The 11,486-nt window shown below is 36.4% G+C and overlaps 1 protein-coding gene across 1 annotated transcript; it reads right to left on the minus strand.

The window, feature by feature from the left end:
- Positions 1-10,505: 10,505 nt before the first annotated feature.
- On the minus strand, positions 10,506-11,480 carry LOC108972702 (jerky protein homolog-like). The gene is made up of 3 exons (XM_018939418.1): positions 11,420-11,480; positions 10,891-11,361; positions 10,506-10,829 (listed from the first exon to the last, which is right to left on the minus strand). Exons 1-3 carry the CDS (start codon positions 11,468-11,470, stop codon positions 10,506-10,508), a joined length of 846 nt encoding a protein of 281 aa, XP_018794963.1. The 5' UTR covers positions 11,471-11,480.
- Between the last annotated feature and the right edge of the window lie 6 nt (positions 11,481-11,486).

Here is an 11,486-nt window from a genome sequence, read left to right on the forward strand (position 1 = left end):
TCGAAAGAACCCAAATACTTGGTAAAAATAGTGTAAACCATTCTCAGAGTGAGAAACTACTTATATGTTATAGTGGCTCGATGCAAATAATTTCTGCGGAGATTGGACCTTAGCTTCAAGCAATAACCTGTGCAAAATTTTGTAGTCGCTCGGTTTATATTTATAGGCTGTGCCATTTCGAGGTTTTGATGAAGCTACTAATGTCCGACATACTTTTTGTAGATTTCAAGATTTGGTGCTTGATAGATTCCCAGTGTTCTGTGTCGGATCACATTCACAGAGAAAGTGGAAAATTGTTTCCTTGTCCCGTACAAATTCGGAGCCTTGGTAGATGTTGTTGTAGGGCATACCCATTGTGGATGCAGGTTCTCCAAATGGTCGGTGCCCTGTTATGTTAGTAGTTACTCTGTAGATACTTTCCTTGGAACTTGGACCAGTTATATTGCATTTTGTTATGTTTTTCCATTTGTTATTTGCAACTTGTTGAAATTGTGTATCGATGTCTCTTTTGATCGATCCTAGTGGACTTGGTATTAGCTCTTTCTCGGATTCGTTAAGGAAAAGTCCTGCCTTTGCCAACTCGTTTGCTTTTTCCTTACCGATAATGTCTCTGTGGCCGGGAACGCAGAGTAGGCTAGGACTATACTGAAATTTGTCACGGGCGAAGACAATGTCAGGAGCGCCATCTGGCTCTATGCTAGTCGAGTTCGAAATAAGCTCGAAGGCGCTGTAAATTACACCCTAGCATGTGAATCAGCACGCTTACAGAGCAGGAAGGTCAACCAATATTGCTCTGTACCAGCTAACTTCGGAGATAGAGAGTTCGCTGGAAGCAGGGGAAGTGATGCTTTGCGCGTTTATAGACATCGAAAATTCTTTTGACAACACTTCTCATAAGAGCGTGGCCAGAGCAAAAAAAAAGAATTCTCAGCCTCAGCAAGTTTAAATATGCAATAAACCTCCCTAGAGATAAACGCAGACTATTGGTAGCATTTTACACTGGCCTCTGCAAGCTGAAGAAGCTTTTACACAACATGGGCCAGCTCTTGCGTAAGCGGCCGGTTCTGCTTCAGGCAGTCAGCAGTCCATAGACGCAGGTTTGAGGCCCTTGGATTCATGTTTCCAAATAGGGATCACATCGCTTCGCTAGCACCCAGCCGAATACTAGACTTTATCAATATGCTGGGGTTAGGTAAGCCTTGTGATTTAGGATAGAGAAAAATAGACTTAAAGTCGGGGAGCATTCCTCGTTTATTAATCATGGCGGTCATTTATAAATACTAGTACATATAAAGTATATTTTATTGAGTATGCGTCGTTTCCTTTTGGGTGTTCAGGGTATACAAATGTAAAGGAAAAAGTGATAAAAATTATATCTATGGAACATATTGTTTAAATTACTTCTTGCTGCAAAACAACTTTTCGAATGCCCCTTTCTCTGTGGGCGGGACGGACTGTTAGAATTTTAGAATGCTTAAACTTATTATACTCTGAACAAGTTAAGAGCCTTCTCTCTTCCAGACGAGTTCCAAGATTGCACCGGAGTCGATTACGGTTCTGTATACTTTGCGTACACAATGGACAAATTTGAAAGAAGTTCAGCTGATGATCCAAGTAGAATTCGAACCGCTAAACAAAGAAATTACCCGCGCTAATAAGCTCAAGGTAAAATCATTTATGTTGTTAAAGTGACAACCAGTTAAAAAAGCGCTTAAGTTCATTTTGAACTAATTATCCGTTTTGTGCCATATTCCGCGCAATTTTCTCTCATTTGATTTGGTGTTGAATTCTTGTGACAAATTTCGCACCCATCTTTAGTTAGACAGGGGCGACATGTGCGCGTGATTTTCGTCTGATAAAACCGCGCGGAGTCGGCTTTTGTCCACAACGCACACGCATTACTGCTTTTATTTCTTTAATTTACCTGCTGAATGCGTACTCACTTACCGACTAACCTCCAATTTCTTGCCTCCGCCTAGTTCACACATAGTATGGCTCTGTTTACTTACCGCTGCAACCTTTTCACTTCGTCGGGCTATACTACAAGTGGACTGCATGCGGCACGGCTTTTCTGCTCCTTTTGTAGTTCCATTTGCGTATCGTATCAGAAAGTAATAAATCTCCGGTTGATCTGTCGTAAATCTTGGAATGAAATCTCGAGCCTCTTTTATGATTTCCCCACATAAATCAAAATTATCTGACCATTGCTGCGGCTAAAGTGGCTACACCAACAACGTGACACACTGTAGTGCCACTATGTATTTCAGCTGCGCGCTCACTGGTTCACGCTTAGTCCACTTGAGTTACTTTCGTTGCGCGTAACTTCGTCGCTCCACCGAGTTCGTCGACGATGATGATGACTTTGTGCCTTTCGGCTTGTTAACTTCTGTGTATGTGCGGCGCGCTTGCTGGGGCAACATTTTTATTTAAATGTATTCACTTGTTTGGTGCTCAGTGGTATCAATACGTGCAACCGTCTACCTCGCGGCAAACCCTGATAACGTGCTCAAAAAATGGGCACCTAAAGGCACCTTTTAAGCGTACAAAAACAAATTGAATAACTGTGCTCATATTCACACATATTTATGCAAATTAACTTGCGCATGTGCTTACAATGTAGTCTTAGTCCTCGCTTGCGCTAAAAAGAGCTTTGAGATATTGGTACCCGAAGTGTAAGATTCCACACTAATTTCAATGAGCGTGAAACTTAATTATTGCTTTCGATTACTTCATATGCTGGCTTGATGAATGGTAAACAACAAATATTTAGTCGGTGGTTGTTTAGAAAAAATTTACGTTGCAGATCTCTTTTCAAACGCATTTTTTTTTTTTTTCAATAAAAAATTAGTTAATCGAAACAACTTTTCGGGTTCGGAGTTTAGTACAGATTGGAATTATAAATGAGAAGCTTGTTTAATTCAGTTCCTTTATGTTGCTATACGAGAACTTCGCTACTGATAACTAACCCGCAAATTTGACGAAAATGGCAAAACTTTCGATAAATGTGACTCCAACAAAAAGTGGTATCAGTTCAGAGTTCCTTTTCGGCAACAAGAGAGTCTGAATTAAAAATAATGTAGGTTTTCGGAAATAACAAATACATCAAAATATATTCGAACAACGATGACTTTTTAAAATGAATTATAACAACATCAAAAATCCTATATAAGCGAACATTTCTATCAGATGTCTTTCTTCGACTATTTTGACCTGTTTCAAAACTGGAAATAATTCGATGAAGAAATTTAAGGCTATACTCCGAAGACCGTGAAAAGTTTTCAGGAAGCTGAACTAATTGGTATAAATTCTAAGTATTCGTAAATTCTCAGCATTCATCTTTTTATTATGGATAGTTACGCTCTCTTTTATACAATTTCTTATCTTAATAACCTAACGCCACGGTTTCCGACAATAGAGGTATTATCTTTAAATAAAAGACAAAATACTACAAAAGATTTGTTTATTTATAATTTCGTAAAAAATTAATTTTATCTTGTTTAACCTTCTCCCTTCACTCTATTTAATATCTTAGTGAAATTGTTCACCTTTCTTTTCATTCACATAACCATAATTTTCTGAAAATAATCGGAGTCGTATGACAAAAATGTAGCTTTAGACTCATTCGGCAACCTAAAGGTTGAAATATAAAGTAATGAAGGGCTATGTTTGGGAGCGAACGAACATTTTATACTCTCGCAACTTGAACGAATCAAAGGGAAATACTTTAGTCAGCTGGATGTTCGAAAATCCTGATATTAGTTATATAGGGGCTATGCCAAATTTTTGCCCAAATTTGTCTATTTTGGACACAAAGATATACTGTTATGAGTAAAACACGATGTTTTATTTACATTGGGATAGCTCACATATTGACGGATATATGTCGCACAAAATACTCGGAAGTTCGAAAATTTTTTATATTATGTAAATGAGGACTAATAATGCTCCGATCCATACCGAGAGGCTTGAACAGTTTTTATTGGATATAAACAGTTTTTGTTATATTAATTGCTTCTGGATTTGTCCACTGGAAACTGAACGAATCAAGTGGAATGTAAAATTGTGCTACATCGAAAGTTAGCGTGGTTTTCAAAATGTGACATAAAAATGTAAGAAGAATGTCACGTACCAAATTTTCACACCGGCTCCCATAACCTTTCTTATACCTCTTATACCATCTAGGCGGGGTTATCCTCCGATTTCGTCACACTGTCGGTAGAAGTTCTCATAAGATTTGTACTCAGCAAATTTGGTTGCTATAGCTTAATTGTTTAAGCAGATATGTACATTAAACTTCTTACAGGGCGGGGCCATGCGTATTTTTCCAAAAAAATTTGTCCACAGGTGACCCTTGATACTGCGTTTCTCTGTACCAAATTACAGCCTTACATACATATATCTTAATTTAGTGCTCAGTTATGGCACTTTATATGTTTTCGGTTAATGGCGATTTGTGGGCAGTAGTCCGATTACGTACTAGTAATATTTTTGTACTAAGGAACCTACATACCAAGTTTCATCGAGATATCTCAATTTTTATTCATGTTACAGCTTACACGGACCGACGGAAGGACAGGCAGACAGTCAACCGGATTTCAACTTTTCTCGTCATCCTGATAATTTATATATATGTATGTATATCTCTATATCTATCTCGCTTAGGTTTGTGTGATACGTAAAACCGTTAGATGAACAGAACTATAATACTTGCACTCTCTGAAAACTCTAACTGTTTATAACCCCTTAAATGCATATAATATGTTGACAGAAGGAAATTTAGAGCAATTAGTATCAAAAGATGGTATATAAGGATTAGAAAAGTAAGCCAACCAACTCACTGTATATAGTAAATGCACGTCGGTCAGCAGTATTAGCTACTTTGTTGACTAATAACACTATAATTTCCTAAGAATGGGATTATGATACAACATGATCAACACTAACTTTGGTTGAACTTTTTCATTCGATGTAAAGAACTTTCTCGAAGCTTAAATTGGCGAGCGGTTCCAGATGACCATGACTACTTTTTCTGTCTAAAAACTGTGATAGATTGACAGGAGCGGATTGAGCTTAAGAAGAAAACACAAAGAAGGTAGAGCATGAGATGTAAGCGAGGATACATTTTTTTATACGGATAGCCACAAAACTATTTATACTACTGAGTACTGAAGAGCAGACTTTATCAAAATATGTGATATATGTATCTTAAAAGTTGAAAAACTTAATGTGATGAACACATTATTGTCCTAAGCATTTTCGATTGGAATCTTTGTATTATATCAATATTAGTTGCCCATGTCGTACCCCACATTTGATTGCTATACAGCCATACAGCCAAATCGGCCCTATGATCTCATTAAATAAAAGCACTTTGTTGTCTAGGCTAAGTTCAGAGTTTTTATTTAAAAGCCAATTTGAATTTGCGAATTGATTCTTTGGTATTGTATTATTTTCGTGGAGGAAAGGAGACATCTTTGGTAGTAATACTTTTTGAAATATTTTAGAAAGACAGGGTCGAAGACTGATTGGTCTGTATGAAGACGGCTGTGTTAAGTATTTCCCAAGTTTATCTATCATGATAATCTGCGACTTTTTCCATGAAACTGGATAGTACCCGAAACTAAGAATTGTATTGAAGAGCAAAGAGAGCACCTCTATAGCAATAATTGGTAACTAAATTACCATTTTTGGTGTAATATTATCATGTCCCGGCGACTTTTTTGGATTAAGTTATTTTATGATTCCAATAATTTGAAGTCTTAAAAGACTCGAGCGTCTTTTTGACTGTGTTGGGTATGATTGACAGCCTAAAGTTGGTCTTTGGCAAGTTAGGTTGAAATAGCTTTTCTATGTGATTTGCAAAACAATTAGCCTTTTCCTCGTCACTTCGAGCCCAATTTCCACCCAAGTCTCGTATAGGCATGTTGGAGTCAGTTGGTTGCTTCACGCACTTTTGGGCTTTTCAAAAGGGAATTTTAAGATTTTTAAAAATTATGAATAGCTTGCAACACAGTTGTAATTGCTATTAATTGGATTATCACATTTTATTCGGAATAATTACCGACTAATTACTTTCCTATGAATTCAGGTAAGCTAACATTCTTAAGTTGAGGGCTTAGTGGACCCCTCCTAAATGGTCCATATATGTATAACTCAAGTTAAGCCTATCAGGCTAAATCCTTTTTCAATCCATTAATTGATGCCTTTTTGTTTCTGTTGCTTCTTTTATTTGTGAAAGGTAATCTAGTTTCTATTTCTCCTTGCTTTCTCAAAATCATTTAACTAGTCCAGCATATTTTGTCAGATATTATTACTAAATTGTATGAAGACCATAATAGACCTAAGGTCGCGGTGCAAAGTTCATGTAATAATCTAAGGACCATTACATATACATATATATGTATCGTATGTCTCACCTATATATCAGTAGCAAATTCAGAAGTGTAAGTTAAATTTAAGATACTTCCTGTCAAATGGCTCTCATTCTTCTGCACATAATTACACATCTAATAGATTACGTTGCCGTCTCTCCGGAGTTATGCATTGTGCTAGTTTGTTTCATGCCAAGTATAAGCGACTGACACACTCGAGTATATGTTTATGTTTGTGTCTGCTAACGAAATCACAGTAGCGACTTACAGCTGGCAGGGCATCAAATCAAAAGCCTGTATTTAACCGCACAACTGACAATCCCCTTGAGTTCCGCCTCAAACGGCTGTGGCCGCAAAATAGATACGAACACACATTTTTTATGTGTGCATGTGTCTCTGCTGACAATCGGCGCGTTTTCAACCTGCCAGTGAGTTGGCTAGCCAGCATGGCAACTCGGCAGTGAGTCGACCGACAGTTGCATCATGCAACATGTGTCTAATCAAATTTGCCATTTGCTTTATACGCTGTGATGGAGGAAGATATGTATTTGCGTTTTGTGTGGACGAGCAACCCCAAGTGGAATAGCTTTCTTTTTTGTTGCCGTTTTAACTTTTCTGTTTTCTATCAGCACTTTTATTTCAGTGGTATGTGAAAAGTAACTGCTAATTGTTCACATTTCTGCGCCAGTGCGCGGGTGAGCGACTCTTCCAAAATTTTAAAGAAATATAAAAATAAGAAACAAACAAGTTAGGAAGGGCTAAGTACGGGTATAACCGAACATTTTATACTCTTGCAACTTGCAAGAACCAAAGCCAGGAATGTACCTTAAAACGTTAAGAAATTAAACTTAAAACTAATACACTGAGTCATATTCAGCATAAGTTTTGTTGGAAAGGCGAAAATCATTATACATACATATGTAGTATATGGGAGTTGAGGGTAGTACTGACCCGAGTTTATCTATTTTTGCTTATATTTAATGACTTTTTTTCTTTAATAATGCTTATGCTTCTGTAATAGGCTTCAATGATAAGGTACCAAGCACCAATTTTTGCATACGATCAATGTCTTTTTTCCACAGTTTTTTTTTGAACTAATCTACCGTATAGGTGTATATGTAGACTTTGTGGAATCAAGAACAATTTTCGTCACCAAACTATATGAGTATTATCTCCAATTTTGTATATATTTATTTAATTTTTAAGATATCTTACATATTTACTGATATTTGCCCTAAAGTCTTTACCCTAGAATTAGGTTATACATGAAGGAGGCGTGGTTGACTTTCGATTACGCCCATTTTTATACTGTATATTAAAATGAAAGCAAAATTTTTTAAGCGAGTTTGGTTTACGTAGCTTTCAACTTTTAGAAAGATCGACACCGTCCACTTTTTTAAAATATTTAAACACAAATAGTTTCGTCATCGTAATCCTTTTGATATAATATGCTGTGTATATGTAACACTTAATCTCCATCTTCACTAGTTTTAGGCGTTACAAACAACCGTTAGATGTACAAAACTATTATACCCTGTAGCAACATGTTTCGAGAGTATAAAACACAAGGAAAATAATTCTCATAACAAAAAATAAAAAACCTTTGACATTGTTATTGTAGAAAAGAGAGAAGGCAGAAAAAATGTTTTAGAACTGTCACCGCTTACACAGTTGTTGGCTGCACGAAAGCAGCAACTTCTCAGCTGTACATCAGCATTTCTGTGTTCCGCGGTAAGTCAAATTTGTGACAGCAATTATCAGCTTCATTCAGGCTTGGAGAGTGTTTTTTCGTTGGTTTCAAGTATAGCATTAACTTTTCTTTATGAAATTTTCTTTTTCTTCAAGTGAAAACTGCTGTACAAAACGGAACAAAAAATATTAAAAACACATCTCACATTTCTACGTACATACATATGTCTAATATATTCAACGTTAAGCCCTGCACACATACATCCTTATGCTTGTGTGTCATTTCGTGACCCGAACAAATTATTAATTATTAAATGAGTAAAAATATAATATAATTGCGGCTGTGGTTCGATTTAATTTTTGGGACAAAAAGCCGAAATTAAATGAAATTAGCCGCAAAACAAAAGCGACAAACAAAAAACAATCGCACATACACATACGCACGAATTTCATATGCATATCACTTGCGTCCCTATATGCGTATTTCGTGAGTGCGCTCACCCGTTTGATTGATCTGGCAGTTGGTAATTTGTACGCATGCACGCACCAGCACACACATATAAGCATAAATAACCACACACACATAAATGCGTACATCAAATGGCAGCTTGAGATTTCCTCGACCAACTGCTTCAAAAGCGCCACACACTTGCATGTTTGTTGTCACTGAAAAAAGTGAAGAAAAAAGTAATAACAACAACAACTGATCCAACTACAGAAAATCATCAGGGACAAAAAATATAATAACAATAACAACAGCACAACACTAGAAATTAACAACAACATCTATAATAAAATAGAAAAAACAACATTAGCAAACAAAAACAATCCCTCTAAAAAAATGTAAAACTAGAAACGCGATCAGTTGTTGCTAACGAAACCCAGCAACAACCGACTAGCCGCCGAGCGGGAGATGAAAGCTATTACTACGCATAATTAGCACGCATAGGCGGCCAGCGATCAGAGAGGCGTGCCGCATTATTAATGTCTTCCTACATGAACAACGATCTGCCCATACATGACATGTGTGCGATTTTGAAATTTCCAATTTGGCGCTATTAACGGTCAAAGCGATAATGGCCAACGTAACGCAAGCGCTTTTTAATCACACGTACGCTCGCCACTACACAAACATACACGCACTTAATCGTAGCTCCGACTAGCTCTTGCCGCGATTCGAGTTAGTGGCAAGAAAGTAGTAAGTCGAGAGAATTAATATATGTTAATATGTTTGAGAAAGCAGAAATAAATTGAAACCGCCAGCATTTTAAGCTTTATTGGCATAAAAATGTGTGTGGTTTGAATGATTTTGAGGTCCGTCGTAGGATTTCTGAGGCAGTTATAAATAATGAAGAATTTTAGCGAAACCAAAAATATTCCACAAGAAACGGAGGAATGCAGCCGATGTGCTATTCCTTAGTCGGATAAAATTCCGGGTTCGTTCCGGATACGTAGTCTCTACTGTCTTACGTTTTTATGAATTTGTCTTATGGTTTTATAAACTACTTTGAGTTGGATGGATCTATTGCGCTCATGTTAATAGAGGTCCTTCGGTTTCTTGACCTTTAATCTCTTTAGAGAAATCAGTATTTTACAGTGAAAGCAACTGCCTAAGTGTGAGGTAACAAAAATGGATGTGGTCAATTGAACTTATTCTATCTGAGGATATGCAGAACCTAGAAACAAATAGAACCTAGAAACAAGTAGAAGTGTGTATCCTTAGTGTATCCAATTAGGTTCTACGACTAGTTTCAGTTCAGTAGCATTGTCTAAAACATCTAATGAAAATACTGAGAAAACTTCAGCCTTTAAGCTAAACATAAGCCATACAGTTACTACAGGCTTGTTGGGATATAAGAGGATCAGAAACTGTTAATGAAGAAAGAGAGGTGAGCACTTAGTCTATTGCCTAAGAAGATGTAAAATATTAATAAGGAATTATTGAAAATATATACTTTCTATCAAGCATTTTAGATTGAGTAGATCGTTTAATGTTGTTTTGATCATTTTCCGTTCGTTTGGTCTCCAAAATATTGATGAAGAGCTAAAACTTACTGTAAGTCAATCCTTCTGCCTGAAATGAGGTATTCTTCGCGGCTGATTCTTTATACGCTTGCAACATGTTGCCACAGAGTATAACATTTTGTTCACCTAACGGTTGTATTTATCACATCACACATTTTCAATCGAGATAGATATAAGATTATATACTTACATATACAGTCGTACTCCAATATAACGAATGATATAATGTTGGGACCGTTCGTTAAACTGAAATATTCGTTATATCGGAAACGAAAACTAAATTAATATTGGTATATATATATTTAAAAATAACTATTTATTCATGAATTCATAAGCATTGGTTGAAATAAATACATATACAATGGAAAATGCATACAATAAACTTAATAAAAATTGAATTTTATAACAAAAATATGAGCATTATTCAACTGAAAAGAAATTTGTTATGCTCATTTGCTTTTGTGGGCGAGAAATTTTTAGATCCTGTGCCTTTTGATKTAGGCTTTTCAATAAAAATATTTTTTCCTGTTCCACGTTGTTTTMTTCAGACCATTTGATACACTTCTCAAAGCAGTCGATGGCATCAGTATGCTTTATTGGCGGCACAGMTACAACTGCAGCGGTATCAGCTTCCTCCTCTTCCGAAATTTTATTAGCTAGTTCATTTTCAGCACTCGGGTTCTCTTCTACAAGTACATTGTCTACACTGTTCCATGCTTCCRAATMATCTGTGTTGAAGTTTGTCTAAAATTTTATTTCAATATTAATTTAAATTATTTTTAAAAATGCATAAGTTAAACCGTACCTGGGGAAACATTGTATGGATAAGAGAAAGTGTGCTCTCCATAACAGAACGGTCTTCTCTGAATCGCAAATCTGCTAGAGCTATATTGTCCTCATCATCTTCATCGTCAGGTGTGGTTTTATTAATTAAAATGTTTTTCCAACACTTCTGAAGAACAACCCCTGAAACTTTTTCCCAAGCTGCAGCAATAAGTTGAACTGCATTGAAAAGGGTGAGGTCCTCTAACGCTGCGTTTATATTTTCTTTTTGCACTACACTGCTCAATAAAGAATTTCGGTAAAATAATTTGGTGAGGCGAATCGCGTTCTGGTCCATCGGTTGAATTAGAGCCGTTACATTCGGTGGCATAAACACTGTMCATATTTTTYCATCTGGAGTCACCAAATCTTCTTCTGGTGGATGACTAGGAGCGTTATCCAAGAGTAATATTGCTCGCTTTGGTAGATTTCGACTTTCAARAAAATCTTCAACCTATAATTAAAAGTATTATTAAGGAGTATTGAAGTGAAAATTGTTGTAATATACAAACCTGAAGCACGAATTTACTAAAAAACCAGTTTTTAAAAATTTCGATATTCATCCACGCGGATTTTGAG

The sequence above is a fragment of the Bactrocera latifrons genome, unplaced genomic scaffold, assembly GCF_001853355.1.
Source record: "Bactrocera latifrons isolate USDA-ARS-PBARC rearing strain unplaced genomic scaffold, ASM185335v1 scaffold_42, whole genome shotgun sequence".
Lineage (NCBI taxonomy): Eukaryota > Metazoa > Arthropoda > Insecta > Diptera > Tephritidae > Bactrocera > Bactrocera latifrons.